Consider the following 19,251-nt stretch of genomic DNA (forward strand, 5'->3'; position numbering starts at 1 on the left):
AAGTGCATCCCATCCAAATGGCCATAGAACGCACATTTTCAGAACTTGGGACCAGACAGACTGGCTGGGTCAGCTGGCCCTTTAGCGCACATATGTACTAAAATGAGATGCACGACGCGGTAGCGTTAACATGGCTGTGGTAAAGGAAGTGTAAACACGGCAACCCTACCAGTTTGGGCAGCTCAGTTTCCCAATGCTAACCTTCCTTTTAGCTTTGGGGGGGGACACCCATTCCCATCCCAATTTCCAAAGTGAAAGCAAGCCTAGGGGCACTTCGAGCACCCCCTTCTACCGATGACAAATGGGCTTCCGAGTCCGTCAAATGCCCATTCACCGCGGCTGCAGAAATACATCTTCCCTGGCAAAAGGGAGCTGGATTTGTTCCTGCCCGCAGTATCAAATTCAGAATGGCACAGCTGACCCTTCTGCATGCCAAAGTCAATGGGGGCTGGGTAGATGAGGGGTCCAGAGAACCACCGACTACTAGGAGAGGGCAGGTACTCGAGTGCCCCAGAAGACAACTGTATTTTAAGGGGAGGAGAGAGAATGAGGGACGCGAAGTTCCACCTTAACATGATCCATATAAGAATACCAAATTAACTGCACCTTATTTAGAACATAAGAAAATGCCATACTGGGTCAGACCAAGGGTCCATCCAGCCCAGCATCCTGTTTCCAACAGTGGCCAATCCAGGCCATAAGAACCTGGCAAGTACCCAAAAATTAAGTCTATTCCATGTTACCATTGCTAATGGCAGTGGCTATTCTCTAAGTGAACTTAATAGCAGGTAATGGATTTCTCCTCCAAGAACTTATCCAATCCTTTTTTAAACACAGCTTTACTAACTGCACTAACCACATCCTCTGGCAACAAATTCCAGAGTTTAATTGTGCGTTGAGTAAAAAAGAACTTTCTCCGATTAGTTTTAAATGTGCCACATGCTAACTTCTTGGAGCGCCCCCTAGTCTTTCTATTATCCGAAAGAGTAAATAACCAATTCACATCTACCAGTTCTAGACCTCTCATGATTTTAAACACCTCTATCATATCCCCCCTCAGCCATCTCTTCTCCAAGCTGAAAAGTCCTAACCTCTTAAGTCTTTCCTCATAGGGGAGCTGTTTCATTCCCCTTATCATTTTGGTAGCCCTTCTCTGTACCTTCTCCATCGCAATTATAGTTTTTTGAGATGCGGCGACCAGAATTGTACACTGTATTCAAGGTGCGGTCTCACAATGGAGCGATACAGAGGCATTATGATATTTTCCATTTTATTCACCATTCCCTTTCTAATAATTCCCAACCTTCTGTTTGCTTTTTTGACTGCCGCAGCACACTGAACCGACGATTTCAATGTTTTATCCACTATGACGCCTAGATCTCTTTCTTGGGTTGTAGCACCTAATATGGAACCCAACATTGTGTAATTATAGCATGGGTTATTTTTCCCTATATGCAGCACCTTGCACTTATCCACATTAAATTTCATCTGCCATTTGGATGCCCAATTTTCCAGTCTCACAAGGTTTTCCTGCAATTTATCACAATCCGTTTGTGATTTAACTACTCTGAACAATTTTGTGTCATCTGCAAATTTGATTCTCTCACTCATCGTATTTCTTTCCAGATCATTTATAAATATATTGAAAAGTAAGGGTCCCAATACAGATCCCTGAGGCACTCCACTGTCCACTCCCTTCCACTGAGAAAATTGTCCATTTAATCCTTCTCTGTTTCCTGTCTTTTAGCCAGTTTGCAATCCACGAAAGGACATCGCCACCTATCCCATGACTTTTTACTTTTCCTAGAAGCCTCTCATGAGGAACTTTGTCAAACGCCTTCTGAAAATCCAGGTATATTACATCTACCGGTTCACCTTTATCCACATGTTTATTAACTCCTTCAAAAAAGTGAAGCAGATTTGTGAGGCAAGACTTGCCTTGGGTAAAGCCATGCTTTGTTCCATTAAACCATGTTTTTCTATATGTTCTGTGATGTTGATGTTTAGAACACTTTCCACTATTTTTCCTGGCACTGAAGTCAGGCTAACTGGTCTGTAGTTTCCCGGATCACCCCTGGAGCCCTTTTTAAATATCGGGGTTTCATTTGCTATCCTCCAGTCTTCAGGTACAATGGATGATTTTAATGATAGGTTACAAATTTTTACTAATAGGTCTGAAATTTCATTTTTTAGTTCCTGCAGAACTTTGGGGTGTATACCATCCAGTCCAGGTGATTTACTACTTTTCAGTTTGTCAATCAGGTCCACCACATCTTCTACGTTCACCGTGATTTGATTCAGTCCATCTGAATCATTACCCATGAAAACCTTCTCCATTACGGGTACCTCCCCAACATCCTCTTCAGTAAACACCGAAGCAAAGAAATCATTTAATCTTTCTGCAATGGCCTTATCTTCTCCAAGTGCTCCTTTAACCCCTCGATCATCTAATGGCCCAGCTGATGCCCTCACAGGCTTTCTGCTTCGGATATATTTAAAAAAGTTTTTACTGTGAGTTTTTGCCTCTACAACCAACTTCTTTTCAAATTCTCTCTTAGCCTGTCTTATCAATGTCTTACATTTAACTTGCCAACGTTTATGCTTTATCCTATTTTCTTCTGTTGGATCCTTCTTCCAATTTTTGAATGAAGATCTTTTGGCTAAAATAGCTTCTTTCACCTCCCCTTTTAACCATGCCAGTAATCGTTTTGCCTTCTTTCCACCTTTCTTAATGTGTGGAATACATCTGGACTGTGCTTCTAGAATGGTATTTTTTAACAATGCCACGCCTCTTGGACATTTTTTACTTTCTCAGACAACCACTTATTCAATAGTGTCCTGCTTTGCATATTGTTCTTTAAATTAATAAAAAGAAAATACAAACTATCTGATACGGTGATAAGAATTCCACTCTATTCCCAGCTCACGCGGCTCTCTTAACATGGAAGGGGAAACAGTAGAACTAGGGCTTATGCAAAGAAACGTGCTGCTCTTCTCAACGCTAATGTCCAAGAATTCACAACCCCAACACCAATAAGGACTAGGGAAGATGGGCATTACATAAGATGTTTGGAAGTTTCGCCCACCCTTCCAAATGATGTCCAGAAAGCTTAGGGGCAGATTTTAAAAGGGCCGTGCGCGCCTATTTTGCATAGGCTGCTGGCACGCGTAAAGCCCCGGGACGCGCGCAAGTCCCGGGGCTTTCGAAAAGGGGCAGGAGGGGGCGTGTCCAGGAACGTCCCCGAAATGACACGGCATTTCGGGGGCGTGCCACGGCATTTCAGGGGCAGGCCTGGGGGCGTGGCGCCGGCCTGGGGCGTGGTCGAGGCCTCCGGACCAGCCCCCGGGACTGGAGGACAGAGCGGGGCTGCCGGTGACAGGTGTAACTTTGCCGACAAAGGTAAGGGGGGGTTTAGATAGGGCCGGGGAAGGTGGGGGGAGGGCGAAGAAAAGTTCCCTCCGAGGCCGCTCCGAAATCGGAGCGGCCTCGGAGGGAACAGGCAGCGCGCGCTGGGCTCAGCGCACGCAGGTTGCACAAACGTGCACCCCCTTGCGCGCGCCGACCACGGATTTTATAAGATACGCGCGTATCTTACAAAATCCAGCGTACTTTTGCTCGTGCCTGCTGCGCGAACAAAAGAACACGCTTGCGTATCTTTTGAAGATCTACCTCTGAGGGCATAATTCAACTTCATGTATAATGAGTCACTTTTCTAAAGAACTTACAGTCCAACTAAAGCAGCAAGAGATAAGATATCTTCTAAATGCCTTCTTTATAGCTATATGGCTTACCCGTCAGCAACTTTGGGAAAAGCACAAATAGGATCAAGATTTTTTTTTTTTAGCCTCTACCATTTTCAACCATAGCACTAACTTTGTTATACAAAAAACAACTTTTTAAAGAAGCCTTTGATGTGCAGTTTTCTCAGATGATTTTTTTTAATAATGAATTATTATAAATGGGGGTTACAGGAAGGCCTCAGACGTAAGACACAATTGGTTCCTAAAATTAAGTTGAAATGTAAGTCAAACCAATTGTCCCATAAAAAATTTGTTATAAATGGAGGATTGGTTCCACCACCAGGGTCCACTTCCTTGTTATCGCCAAAATAACCTGAAATATAGTAATATATAGTATTGTTAAAAAAAACAAACATACATTAAAGGGTTACTTTTTTTATTAGCTGAAGAGAGGAAAGTGCCAAGGAGATTGCACAGATATTGCTTTGAGAAGATTAAATCACTGGTACACTGCCTACTGCCACCACCTCACAAGGCACCATGGCCATCAGCACACCAATGTTTGCCTGATGGCAGTTGCTAAGGTATCAAAGTCAAAACAAGTGTAAGTTGGACAATGGGTTTAGAAAAGTAACTTAAAATGTCTTAAATCAAGGACTGCCTGTAGGCCCAAAAAATTGGGGCTATCTAGTTCTGAATACATTTTCTTGAGTATTTTTTAGTAATGATAATTTTGAAAGAAATGTTGTGTATTTCTCATCTGCTTTTGGAGATACCTATATATCCTCCCTGCCTATAACTTGGTTTTAGAATTTTTAAGAACATTGCACTTTTTTCATTCATGCAATAATTAAGGAGTTTGCACAAGTTTTTTTTCTTTTCTTTTTTTTTTGTAAGAAGTCATGGAGCTGGACAATACACTTGTGAAGTTGATATAATTATGTTTTGATAAAATGTTCCCATGCTAAGTATGCATGGAGGTTGGTATTCATACCTGGGAACTCTCTGGATTGCCGCTGGAGACTCAGGAGCAGCAGCAGTCAAAAAGATTAATGGAACAGTAGGAATTAGTAAGGAATTACAAACAAGACTGACAATTGTACCGTTATACAAATCCATGCGGAAATCCACATCTTGAATACCACATGCAACTCCAGCACTCCCAAAAAAAAAAAAAAAAAAAAGACATAGTAGGAGGTATGGAACAAACTTCCACACCACGAGAGAATTAAAAAAAATATATATATATATACCTTGGGCTCTTCACCTTGCAAAAGAGAAAACAGAGGAGACATGAATCATAAAAGGTGCTGAGAAAGTAAAGAGGGAAACTACTAATCACTCTCTCTCATATGGGAAAAACATGGGGGTCACCAGTGATGCTATCAGGCAGCAAGTTAAAACCAAACAAAACTACACCAAAGTACCTTTGTCCATCCCACTGGTGGGAAATATGAAAACAAGTTTCTTAGTATTATTATTTCGGTCTGAATGTTCTTTCACAGCACTGTCTTTTTCAGCATTTCGCACCACATTAGGAAAGTTGGTTTTACATTTCCTGCCATTCTTCTCACCCCTCAACTTACCCAACAAAACTTGTGTCTGGTCTTCGAGCGTATTTCTTTGTCTTATATTTTCATTGCATGGGGGGGAAATAATTTCTTTGGTGCAATTTTTTATATTCTGGATATAACTATTTGATACCTGCATTTTCTCTCTTTTTTTTTTTTTTTGAAGGTTTCATCTAGTATATGATCTGTCCCTATGCATTTAATGTGATATATCTGTTATTACTCTGCTAGCAAGGTTGTTTCATGTACAATAAATGTTAGAAAATAGAGCAAGGCTGTCTCAAGATAAGATGTATTTTTTTTAGAATATTTGCTTCATTTTGTCAGGTCCCTCTCCTACATTGACATATCTTCAAACTCTTCTACATTTTCATCACTCAAATGCCTTCACCCCTCCCCCCCCCCCAAAAAAAAAAACCCCCACCAAAATTGTCAGCCGCTATGTTTTGCATTTTTATTAAGACCATAAGCTATGCCATGTTGGGTTAGACCACCGACAGTGACCGATCCCAGTCACAAGTAGCTAGCATATCCCATAATTAGGTCTATTTCTTATTGCTCACTCCTTGGGATAATCAATGACTTTTCTTCCCCATCTACCTAATAATTATGGACTTTCCCCTCCTAGAATCAGCGAAACAGCTATACCCAAAAAGTACTCTAATAAACAGAGAATATGACACGAGAGGAGGACTACAAGAGCCAGGGGTCCTCAAATCGGTCCTAGGACCACCCCCCCCCCAAAGTTGGGTTTTCAGGAAATTTCTAATGACTATGCATGAGATTTATTTGCATGCACTCTCTCCTGTGTATGCAAATATTTTTCATGCCTATTCATTAGAAATATCCTGAAAACCGAACCTGCTTTGGGGGGGAGGGAGCGGCATAGGATTGGTTTGAGCATTCCTGATCTAGTCCATTGTACTTACAGTTCTAGCTAAAGCAGAACAAGATGGTCTTTATCCTTCTGTGACTGGTTCTACTTGTTTAATGATGCAATTTTTTTAATCATGCAGCACGTCATTCTTTCTGAATCTGAAGTGTTTCTGCCTGTCCCCCGACTCATACCTTGGCTGCCTCAGCTTTACCTTGTCTATGGTAAAGGTTAAAACAGTTATTTTCAATTTCACAATGGCTGAATTTCAACCTCAGTCCTGCTCCACCCTAATATTGTTTTCTTTAGAACCAGAAAAATATCTGAATGAAGTCTGCAGGAATATCCAGGGTTAAAGTTTATTTTCAGATTTATACCTTAGAAATGGAAATCACATTAGCCCATCAAAAATCAAATTACTTAAAAGGAAGCCAACAAATCAGCAGGGTAACAATGCAGTTTTTCTTGCGCAATCCCACAGTCAAAGATAACAGGATAAACAAGGAAGACTACAGATGGACTGGAGGGTGTTCTAAGGTAGATGCTTGTGTATACCTTTTTTTTTTTTTTTTATATCATGCAGGAGTTATTGCACACCAGCTTTGAACAAAATAGACCTTGATCCAATGACAAGGAGCCCAAGACGACAGGCTGGTCTGTGGCAGCCTTCTCACTGAGAACCTTCACGTTCTTGCAGCCTGCTTTATCATGGAGCACTGACAGTGACTGGGTGATGACAACGCTAGAAAAAAGGTGTAAGGAGGAAATGATTGGGAGGTGCTATCCCCACTCCATCCTATGTGGGTGCGACTGCTTGAGCCATATCTGCTTATTCACCAGTTGCCTCTGCTTATTTCACATTTAACCTTCATTGAAGATCATTCTAGTATCTGCCAAACTGCAGCCATGCTGTGTAATGGTACATGCACCTTTACAAGGCTTGCCCATCTGATACTGCAGCTTGGATGTCCAGCCACCACTTAACATGGCTAAGACAGGATGTCTCTTTTCAAACAGTGTATAAAACCAATCTAAAAAATTGCAAACCAAGGCTGTTGCAGCAATTGGATCGCTTTTGCAATCAACCCTGTTTTGCTGCAAAGATGTGCAAGCTGTCGCAGCAGGGGTTCGGCATCCTCAGGAGCTGCCCGAGTCCCCTGTAACTGAGCCTTACCTGTCTTCTGCACTACACCAGGCAACAAAAAAAAAAAAAAGCTGCTGTTCCAATTTTACCCACCATCCCTTCGACAACTAGCACCTGCTCTGGAACTTAGCTCATTCAAAAATTGCTTTTAATTATGGATGCAAAACAAACAGTTAAGGTTTCACTTACCTTTTAAATTACCGCTTAGTCAGTTAGATGTTTAAACATTTTCTAGCACTTCTGCGAGGAGCCAGGGACAAGCTCAAGTCAGCCTTCTTTTGGTTCCCTCTTTCCAGGTGTGATGTTGAGGCAGGCTGGGCTGTTACTGGCCATCCTGGGGACTGCCACAGGCATAGCAGCAAGCAGAGAAGTGGGAGGTAGAGAAAAAGTCCCGTCCCCCCCCAGGCAGCTGATCCTGGTTTTATTGTTTAGATGGTTAATTATTTCAGTAAAAACAACCTTTTTAAAAGGAAAATGAAAATTGGTTTTTACCCTCAAATTTTAATTCCTGTAGTACCATAGATCAGTCCAGACTCCTGGGTTTTGCCTCCCTTCCAGCAGATGGAGACAGAGAAAGTTTTACAGACACTGCCCCTTAACATGAGGTGGCACCTGCAGTCCCTCAGGATTGTTCTGTACCCAAGCTAGAATAAGCTTGAATAACTGACCACCCCCTGAACGAGCAGTGGGAAGAGGAAACTTTGAACTGAGAGCCACATCCTCACAAAATCCTATATAGGACTAACCAAAAACCTGTGCCATAGTCACAAAAAACAGATCGAGCGGACTCTCCACTACTCCCCTTCCTCGAGAGGGCGGGACTCTGGCCTGATCTGTGGCATTTCAGGAACGAAAATTAGCAGGTAAGAACCAAATTTTCCTTTCCATATACATACCAAGATCAGTCCAGACTCCTGGGATGTACCAAAGCTTCCTTAACAGGGTGGGACTGTGAAAGTCCCGCTCGAAGCACACTTTCACCAGAACCCATGGCCTCTGAGACCTGAACATCCAAATAATAATGCCTGGTGAACATGTGCAACGATTTCCAAGTAGCCGCTCTACAGATCTCCTGTGGTGAAACTTACTGACACTTGGCCCAAGAGGCCACCTGAGAAATGGGTGGAATGTGGCTGTAGCCCCTCTGGAATAGGGCAACTTTGACAGACATATGCAGAGCAAATAGCCCCTTTCAACCACCGCATAATTGTGGCTCTAGATGCCTTATGACCCTTTTTGGTACCACTCCAGAGCACAAAGATGATCTGATAAGCAGAAGTTGTTTGCGACTGCAACAAAGCATGCTTTATATCTGTCATAACTCTTTAGCTTGAGACACCGTAGGATCCAAATTTGGGAAGGATGGGAGCTCCACTGACTGATTTAAGTGGAACGATAACACTACCTTGGGTAGAAAGGACGGAACCATTCTCAAGGACACTCCCTCATCCGAAATCCAAAATCCTCAAGGAAGGCTCCCTATATGATAACACTGAAGCTCGGAGATTCAGTGAGCCGAACAGATTGCCACCAGGAAATCCACTTTCAAAGTGAGATTCTTGATAGTCGCTAGTTTCAGGAGGCACACACATGCTCTTTAGGACCATGTTAAAGCTCCAGGAAGGGCAAGGCTTCCAAACCGGGGGATACAAATGTTTCATTCCCCGAAGAAAAATGCACAACACCTGGATGAGCCACCAGAGAAACTCCCCGAACCTTACCTCGAAAATATCCCAAGGCTGCCACCTGAACTCTGAGGGAGTTAAAGGATAAACCTTTGACCAAACCCTCCTACAGAAAGGCCAAAATATGGACCAAGGCTTGCATAGGTTTCACCCTCTGCCCGAAACTTCCACTTCCCTGGCTCATAAAAGCCAGGGAAGTGGAAGTTTTCCTAGACTGTAAGAAGGTAGTGACGACCCCTTCCAAATAGCCTCTCTCTCAAAATGCTGCCACTCAAAAGCCAAGCCGCTAGACAAAAGTGATCTGCCTGATCCAAACAAATGGGACCTTGGTGCAGGTTTGACAGATGAGCTAACTGTAATGGTCCGTCCACTGCTAGGTTGACTAAGTCCGCAAACCACGGATGCCTCGGCCACAATGGCGTGACAAGAATCACATCGCCAGGATGAACCTCTGTGTGTCACAAGATCTTGCCTACTAATGACCAAGGAGGAAATACATACAGAAGAAGAACATCCATCAGCCAAGGCATCTACCCCCTTTGCTCCTCTTTCTTTTTGCTGGCTGAAGAAACATGGGGCCTTGGCACTGTAGAAGGTCACTATTAAATCCACACACAACATGCCCCACCTGTGAATGATGAGGCACATCGCTTCCTCTGACAACTCCCACTCTCTGGGGGTCCAGTTGCTGAAAGCTCAGAAAATCCACTTGCACATAGTCCATGTCCGCTATGTGGGAGGCTGCGAAGTGCTCCAGATACTGTTCTGCCCAAATGATCAAAATCCAGGCTAGACTCTTGGTTGCCCCCTGTCGGTTGATGTAAGCCACTGTTGTTGCATTGTCCGACAAGAACCTGACTGGCCTTCCCCTCACCATGGGTAGAAACACCTGAGGGCCAAGTGCACCGCTCTCGGCCAGACGACTGATGGCCCACCAGGCTTCCTCCGCTGACCACCGCCCTTACACAGACTGGTTCTGACACACTGCTCCCCCACCCGGAAGGAGTGGCATCAGTGGAAATGATTGTCCACACCGGAATGTCTAAGTCCACACCTTGACTTAACTTGTCCGGAAGGAGACACCAGGAAAGACTGGATCCAGCAAACTCCATAAGAGGGAGAGGTAGCTGAAATTGCTCCAAGGGATCCCAGGGGATAGTAAATGCCCATGGAACCAATGCCAAGGTGGAAGCCATAGATCTGAGAACTTGCAAGTAGTCCCAGACCTTGGGTACCGCTTTTTCAACAATCCTTGAACTTGAGCTTGCAACTTAGAAATCCGCTCTTCGGTGAGGAACACCTTCCCCACCCTTGTATCGAAACGCGCTCCCATGAATTCCAAAACCTGGAAGGGACAAGATGACTCTTGGACAGACTGACTATCCACCCCAATGATCTCAGGCACCAGAGGACTAAGTCCACTGCCTTCAGACAAAGGGTTTCCAACTTTGCCCGAATCAGTCAGTCATCCAGATAGGGGTGAGCCAGGACCCTGTCCCTCCGGAGAGTTGCAGCCACTACGACCATTACCTTGGTAAAGATCCTGGGTGCCGTTGCCAGACCAAAGGGCAGAGCGTAAAAGTGAAAATGTTCTTGATCAGGTCAGATTCCTATGTGCAAGTACGCTTCAGTTAAATACAGAGATGCTAGGTACTCCCCCTTGTGCACTGAGGCAATCACCAAATGCATGGTTTCCATTCGGAATCAAGGAACTTTCAGAGCTTCGTTCACCTTTTTTAAAATTGAGGATTGGATGGAACGCATTCTCCTTCTTGGGAACTTTGAAATAAATGGAATAGTGGCCTGTCCCCTGCTCCTCCAGGGGGACAGGAACAATGGCTCCCGCCCTGTGCAGATGATAAACGGTCTCTTGCACTGCCCACTTCTTTTCTTCGCAAGTGCATGGAGAGATCATAAATCCATTTCTTAGCGGCCATCTCTTAGCGCCAGAATGACAGCTACTGCCTAGAGATAATACCCTTATTCAATAAACATACACATGGTTACTGTGACTCCAACATCGCTCTAAGCTACAACAGCAAGAGGAAATGTGGAAAAAAGGATTCGCACTCACAAAGCGGGGAGTAGCTGGCTTGTTACGGCGGTTACTACCCCAAACCAAATAAGCCTGATACTTCACTTTCAACCCATATCCAGCATAGCTCTCTGCTTCAACGGCAGGGGAGAAGAAAACCAACCAATAAGGGCTGAATAACATAGTCTGGGTAAAACAAATAAGCATGGGTGTAGCTTGCTTATTGCGGCGGTTACTTCCCCTACTACCCCTAACTAATCAAGCTTGATATTTCACTTGGATGCAGCTCCATCACTGCTCTCTACATTAATGGTGGGGGTGGAAGGGAAATAGAACCAAAGAGCTAAGAGAAACAGATAAAGTATGAGAAAAAATGTGTGAAGCTTGCTGGGCAGACTGGATGGGCCGTTTGGTCTTCTTCTGCCGTCATTTCTATGTTTCTATGTTTCAAGCAAATTCTAAAGCGTAACCTTATTTTATTACGTTTAAGACCCACTGGTCCGACATGATTTTGGTCCACTCCTCATAGAACAGAGCCAGCCGGCCCCCTATCACTGGAACCGAGGAGTGGAGCAGCCTCGCATCATTGGGTTGATTTGGCTTCAGCTCCACCTTGGGAAGAATCATCTCTGCTGGACCTATCCCTCCAAAAGGACTGGCTCCAGGATGGTTGTCTGCTTGAGATCTGCCTCTGAGTACTCCCCGACACTCTGGGTATCTGAAATCGCCAACTCCCTCCGAAGCGGGAACGAGGAGAAAAGGAACTTTTCCCTTTTGGTTTATCTTCAGGCAGTTTGTGGACCTTATTCTCACCGAGAAACTTGACCATCTCCAAGTCTGTACTAAACAGCAATTTCCCTTTAAAGGGCAAACAGACTTGAATGAAATGTCAGCCAACCAATTCCTCAACCAGAGGAATCTCCCAGCCGAAACCGCAGATATAGTCCTGGAGGAGATCATACAAGGCATCCGTATTATTCGCCACAATGGTTTCCAGCCGCTCTGCCTGTTATCAGATTCAGACAAAGACCTGTCCGTCTGCAACTGCTGCACCCAGCGTAAGCTTGCCCCCAACATAAAACTGCTACATATAGCAGCCCGAAAACCAAGGGCAGACACCTCAAAAATCTTCTCGAGGTGCACTTCCAGCTTCATGTCCTGGAGGTCCTTCAGAGCTGTAGCACTGGCAACCGGAATGGTCGTCTTCTTAGTAACCGCCGAAACAGATGCATCTACCTTCAGGATCTTCAGAAGCTCAGGCGTATCCTCTAGCAAGGGATACAACTTATCCATGGTCCTGCTGACCTTCAGGCCTGTTTCAGGAGTATCCTATTCCCTAAACAGCAACACTCTGACCAACTTGTGAAAAGGAAGAGACTTCACTGGATCCCGGAGGCCAACCAAGACCAGGTCCACTGCCCCCAAATCGGAGTCCTCTCGCAGGACTTCTTTGCCCAGTTCCTCCATTTCTTCCGCGGTTATCAGAGGACCCAGCTCCTCTTTGAGTAACAACCTTGGGATCATCACTGTCAACAGTTGAGCTCTTTGATAGCACCTGATCCAACTTCGGAGGGTCCTGTATCCACGGTAGGTGGCAGCACCGGGGCCCTCAGGAGTCGCCTGACTCTTGTGGCTCCCACATCCCCAGAGGTGTGGGATCTCTTTGCCGGCCTTACGGAAGCCCCCTTTTCAGAGCTGCATCACACAGTCTTCCTGGCCTTATAAGCTTTATGCAGCAAAAGAACAAAATCTGAGGAAAAGATAGAAGAGGCATCCAGGTCCTCCTCACTTCCTAAAGGGGGCCCCTCGGTGCCTGGACCTCCCCCAGAGGTCCCCACCACCTGAGATAAAGGAGGGAAATCTCCATCCCCCTCCACAGCCCACACACCAGTCCTGAATTTAGATGAAATGGCCACCGTTCCCACGCTTAGCAGGAAGGGACTGTCAGCGGGCTGCTGCGCTGGCGAGAGTCTCCCAAGCTCACGGTGCCTGGCCGACTTATCTGCTGCCATGCTCCCTTGAAGTGCCCTCCCCACCAGAGAGGCATTGGGAGCATTTACCATCATATGAGAGATGTGTCCACACAGGCCGCACCACGTGGAATGAAAACCAGCGTCGGGCAACGAGAGAAGAAAAGCCGCCGGAGGAACAGGGAGAAAACAACTGAGCTGCTTGATTGGGTAAGCAGCAGAGCTATAACAAGTAATAAGTAATAAAGAAAGCACTTCCCTCAAACCAGGGGGGGATGACCCCACCAGGACCTAACAATCCCCTGGGAGACAAGCACCTCTGAAGTCTGTAGTCCAATACACTTTTTTTTTTTTTAAACTCAGACTGCAGGCTTTGCACTACCACCATCTGCTGGAGACCGAAAAATACAGAGGGACTGCAGGTGGCAACTCGTGTTGTCAGTGTCAGTAAAATTCTGTCTCCATCTGCTAAAGAGGAGGCAAAACCCAGGAGTCTGGGCTGATCTGGGTACATGCAGGGAACAATATTTATATCCTTACTTGTAACCTCAAAGTATAGCACAAAATGGCACACTTGTTCCCTTGAATATTAGGGATGTGCATTTGTTTCTTCCATTTCAGCACATACTTGCATACCTCATCAACTTTCTAGTACACGCGGGGAAACACAGTATGCATGTACTAGAAAGTTGATGAGGTATGCATGTACCTGCCGAAACGGAACAAACAAGTGCACATCCCTATTAAATAGATGCAGCACAAAGTAGGCTCAAACAGCAACAATAAGAATTAAACTGCTCACACCAGAAAATCACCTACACACAGTGTAAAAATAACAAAGGATCTTCTTTTAATCAAGAAAGAGGTTTATGGGATGGTGATCCGCTGCTGTGAAGTCACAAAAACTGAGACATGAACTAATCACATTAGGCGCTGGGTGAGAAACTCCACTGAAAATCCTGAATCCCCAGAGCAGAAATCTGACTGGCCTTCACAGCTCAGCAAGGGCACAATTTTTAAAACTGTTTAGAATGAGGAGAGTCCACGTAAACTACACAGAGATGGACAACAGCACAATTTCAGTAAAAACACAAAAAAAAAACATTAAATTACAGGGATGTTCAAGAACTGCAACAACGGAGGGACCTAAACAATGACACTAATCTCACTGCAAGTGGGTATTTCTGCAAACGCCTTGGCTCCTGCCCCAGTCTCACAGCATAAAAGAGGGACCTAAGCCTAATGTCAGTCTACCAAGATGTGCCCCAGTCCCATCGTGTAACTCAGGGAAACACCTTCGCTTTGATGCCATTTTCTTTCATGTCTCAATCTTGACGGAAGCATCTCAGGCCTTATGCCTTTCGTTCTTAGTTTAAATGAATACAACACTGGTGCCACCTTCTCCCTACCTGCAGGGCTTGCAACCATGCTCAGGTTTCCCTTAGTTCCACTGCCTGTTCTCCACCAATGTCCAGAGTTCCTCAGCTCTGGAAGCCAGCAGGTGGGGAGGGAGGTTAGGAAAGTGGTTCCTTAGCTCTGTTCAGAGAGTCGGGAACTCTTCAGTTCTGGTGCCCAGCTCTCCCCTGATCCGTACGTGTGTGTGTGTGGTTGGGGAGGGTGTGCAGGGGCAGCCCTCAGCTCTCCTCTGGTGCGAGGAAGTCTCTCCAGCTCTGGTGCTCTGTTTTCTCCCACTGTTGGGAAGGCCCCCCCCCGACCTCAGCTCTGATGCTTGGCTCTCCCCCTGGGGAATACTGAGCTTTTGCTGCCAGCCTCTTTCCAAGACCTGCTGCTTTGCTGTTTAAACTTCAAAAAATCTGAGGCCCCTTTTTAAAAGTACACCAAAATTAATTTAAAAAAAATAATTTTTTTCAGAAACAAAACCTCTCACTAAAAAGCAACATGACTAAATACTGAGAATGAGTCTGAAAAAGCAGGGAAGTGTTTCAGTATGTTTTTTTGGGCAAAGAATTCCAAAGACCGTCATTCACGCTGTTCCATTTTCACTTTGGGGGGCTTGAGGAAAGTTCTGTTTTTCTTCTCTTTTTTCCCTTTTGTGTTTGCCTGGAAATTTCTCCAGCTGTCCACCCGCCCATCTCGACTCTCCTGGAATAAGAGGATAGGAGAAAACATGTTAAAAAATACATCTTGAAGAGGGGAGGTTGGTCTTAAGCAAAGGAAGTAATTTATAAACATGCTGAGAATAATAAAAGCATCATGTGAACAACTCAAACACTTTTCATACAGCCACCAAATGGAGCTGTCAGCCAATCACAAAGTAGCTTTAACAAGGCTAGACATCGCATAGTGCTTTAGCTTCATCATAATCAGCACAGTACACAAGGATTATAAACAGACCCCCAAAAAAATGGGCTACTGGTGCCAAGCCATCTTAAAAATGCAGCGACACTCCTGGGTATGCACTAAAAGATTTACAGTGCATTCAGAAGATTCAGACCCCTTCACTTTTTCCACATTTGGTTATGTTACAGCCTTATTCTAAAATGAATAATATGCATTTTTTCCCCTCTTCAGTCGTCCCCATAATGACAAAGCAAAAGCAGGTTTGTAGAAATTTGTGCAAATTAATTTAAAAAATTAAACTGAGATATCACATTTACATTCAGACCCTTTAACTTTAAGGCATCTTTTGCAATGATTACAGCCTCAAGTCTTGCTACAATCTTGGCACACCTGGATTTGGGGATTTTCTCCCATTCTCTGCAGATCCTCTCAACCTCTGTCAGGTTGGATGGGGAGCATCGATGCACAGCTGTTTTCAGGTCTCCCCAGAGATGCTCGATCAGGTTCAAGTCCAGACTTTGGCTGGGTCACTCAAGGACATTCACAGACTTGTGCCGAAGCCGCTCCTGCATTGTCTTGGCTGTGAGCTTAGGGTCATTGTCCTGTTGGAAGGTGAATCGTCGCCCCAGTCTAAGATCCAGAGAGATATAGATCAGGTTTTCATTAAGGATCTCTCTGTACATCATCTTTCCCTCGATCCTGACTTGTCTCCCAGTTTCTGCAGCTGACAAACATCCCCCTTAGTATGGTGCTGCTTCCATCATGCTTCACCGTAGGGCTTGTGTTTGCTAGATGATGAGCAGTGCTTGGTTTCTTCCAGACATGGCGCTTGGCATTCAGGCCAAAGAGTTCAATCTTGGTTTCATCAGACCAGAGAATCTTTTTCTCATGCTCTTAGAGTCCCTTAAGTGCCTTTTGGCAATCTCCAAGAGGGCTGTCATGTCTTTTACTGACGAGTGGCTTCTGCATGGCCACTCATAGAAACATAGAAATGATGGCAGAAGAAGACCAAATGGCCCCATCCAGACTGCCCAGCAAGTTTCGCACTTTTTCTTTTCCTCATACTTATCATACTTATCTGTTACTCTTGGCTCTTAGTAACCTTTTGGTTCTATTTCCCTTCCACCCCCACCATTAATGTAGATAGCAATGTTGGAACTGCATCTAAGTGAAATATCTAGCTTAATTAGTTAGGGGTAGTAACCGCCGCAATAAGCAAGCTACACCCATGCTTGTTTACCCAGACTGTGTAATTCAGTCCTTGTTGGCTGTTCTTCATTCCCCCTGCCTTTGAAGCAGAGAGTTATGCTGGATATGCATTGAACGTGAAGCATCAGGTTTATTTGGTCTGGGGTAGTAACCGCCGTAACAAGCAAGCTACTCCCCCGCTTTTTTGTTAATGCAAATCCTTTTTTCCACATTTCCTCTTGCCGCTGAAGCTTAGAGCAATGTTGGAGTCGCATTAACCGTGTGTATGTTTATTAAATAAGGGTATTATCTCTAGGTAGTAGCCGTCATTCCCGCGAGCCACCCACTCTTCATTCACGTCCATTAGACTTTATGGATCCACAGTGTTTATCCCACGCCCCTTTGAAGTCCTTCACAATTCTGGTCTTCACCACTTCCTCCGGAAGGGCATTCCAGGCATCCACCACCCTCTCCGTGAAGAAATACTTCCTGACATTGGTTCTGAGTCTTCCTCCCTGGAGCTTCAAATCGTGACCCCTGGTTCTGCTGATTTTTTCCCGACGGAAAAGGTTTGTCGTCTTTGGATCATTAAAACCTTTCAAGTATCTGAAAGTCTGTATCATATCACCTCTGCTCCTCCTTTCCTCCAGGGTGTATATATTTAGATTCTTCAATCTCTCCTCATAAGTCATTCGATGAAGACCTTCCACCTTTTTGGTCGCCCTTCTCTGGACCGCCTCCATCTTGTCTCTGTCTCTTCGGAGATACGGTCTCCAGAACTGAACATAGTACTCCAGGTGAGGCCTCACCAAGGACCTATACAAGGGGATAATCACTTCCCTTTTCTTACTCGATATTCCTCTCTCTATGCAGCCCAGCATTCTTCTGGCTTTAGCACATTGTTTCGCCGACTTCAGATCATTAGACACTATCACCCCAAGGTCTCTCTCCTGCTCCGTGCACATCAGCCTTTCTTCCCCCATCGAATACAGTTCATTCAGATTTCCACTCCCCATATGCATGACTTTGCACTTCTTGGCATTGAATCTCAGCTGCCATATCTTCGACCACTCTCCCAGCTTCCTTAAATCCCGTCTCATTCTCTCCACTCCTTCCGGCGTGTTCACTCTGTTGCAGATCTTAGTGTCATCCGCAAAAAGACAAACCTTACCTTCTTATCCTGTCCGCAATGTCGCTCACAAAGATACTGAACAGGACCATGAAGGCCTGATTGCTCGAGCGCTGCAAAGATGGTTGTCCTTCTAGAAGGTTCTCCCATCTCCACAGAATTCTGGAGCTCTGTCAGAGTGACCACTGGGTTCTTTATCACCTCCTTGACCAAGCCCTTCTCTGATTGTTTTGTTTGGACAGATGACCAGCTCTAGGAAGAGTTCTGGTGGTGCTGGACTTCTTCCATTTAACAATGATGGATTCCATTGTGTTCTTTGGGACCTTCAATGCTGCAGCAATTTTTTGTACCCTTCCCCAGATCTGTGCCTTGACATAATCCTGTCCCAGAGGTCCAAAGACAATTCCTTTAACTTCATGGCATTGTTTTTTGTGTAGAGCAAAATCAATGTGTGGCAAACAATATACTGGTCAATAACCGTTAACAAGAACAATTTTTATTTATAAATATGCACACATCAGTTCTAAACAATTCAATTGTAGTATATAAATATTTTTCTTGTTAACGGTTATTGACCAGAATATTGTTTGCCACACATTGTTTTTCGTATATTTTCTCTATATGTGTGTATTGATTTTGCTCTGACATGCACTGTCAATTGCGGGACCTTATATAGCCAGATATGTGCCTTACATAAGAACATAAGAAATTGCCATGCTGGGTCAGACTAAAAGGTCCATCAAGCCCAGCATTCTGTTTCCAACAGAGGCCAAACCAGGCCACAAGAACCCAAACACCAAGAAGATCCCATGCTACTGATGCCAGTAATAGAGGCCATTCCCTAAGACAACTTGATTAACAGTAGTTAAGGGACTTCTCCTCCAAGAACTTATCCAAACCTTTTTTAAACCCAGCTACACTAACCACATCCTCTGGCAACAAATTCCAGAGCTTAACTGTGTGTTGAGTAAAAAAGAATTTTCTCAGATTAGTCTTAAATGTGCTACTTGCTAACTTCATGGAGTGCCCTCTAGTCCTTCTATTATCTGAAAGTGTAAATAACTGATTCACATCTACTCATTCAAGACCTCTCATGATTTTAAAGACCTCTATCATACCCCCCCCCCCCTCAGTCGTCTTCTCCAAGCTGAACAGCCCTAACCTCTTCAGCCTTTCCTCTTAGGGGAGCTGTTCCATCCCCTTTATCATTTTGGTTGCCCTTCTCTGTACCTTCTCCATCGCAATTATATCTTTTCTGAGATGTGGTGACCAGAATTGTACACAGTATTCAAGGTGCCTTTTCAAAACATGTCCAACCAACTGAACTTACCACAGGTAGACTCCAATCAAGGTGGAAAAACAACTCATTTCTACAATTTTCTACAAACCTGATTTCACTTTGTCATTATGGGGTATTGTGTGTAGATTAAGGCAGGGAAAAATGCATATTATCCATTTTAGAATAAGTCTGTAACGTAACAAAATGTGAAAAATGTAAAGGGGTCCGAATACTCTCTGAATGCACTGTAAATACACTTTTTGGGCACTTGGCCTTTGACATGGTTCACAAAACACCCAGGACCAATGCTAAAATGCCATCACACATGCAGTCA

The 19,251-nt window shown here is 44.5% G+C and overlaps 1 protein-coding gene across 1 annotated transcript in view; it reads right to left on the minus strand.

Annotated features, from left to right (window-relative positions):
* Positions 1 to 13,847: 13,847 nt before the first annotated feature.
* Positions 13,848 to 19,251, minus strand: part of DNAJC8 (DnaJ heat shock protein family (Hsp40) member C8) — a 35,397-nt gene continuing 29,993 nt past the window's right edge. Inside the window, exon 9 of the mRNA XM_029571371.1 lies at positions 13,848 to 15,123. Within this exon, the coding sequence (XP_029427231.1) occupies positions 15,001 to 15,123 (123 nt within the window). The 3' untranslated portion in view covers positions 13,848 to 15,000. The remainder of the gene's footprint in view (positions 15,124 to 19,251) is intronic.

The sequence above is a fragment of the Rhinatrema bivittatum genome, chromosome 11 (assembly GCF_901001135.1).
Source record: "Rhinatrema bivittatum chromosome 11, aRhiBiv1.1, whole genome shotgun sequence".
NCBI classification, from domain to species: domain Eukaryota; kingdom Metazoa; phylum Chordata; class Amphibia; order Gymnophiona; family Rhinatrematidae; genus Rhinatrema; species Rhinatrema bivittatum.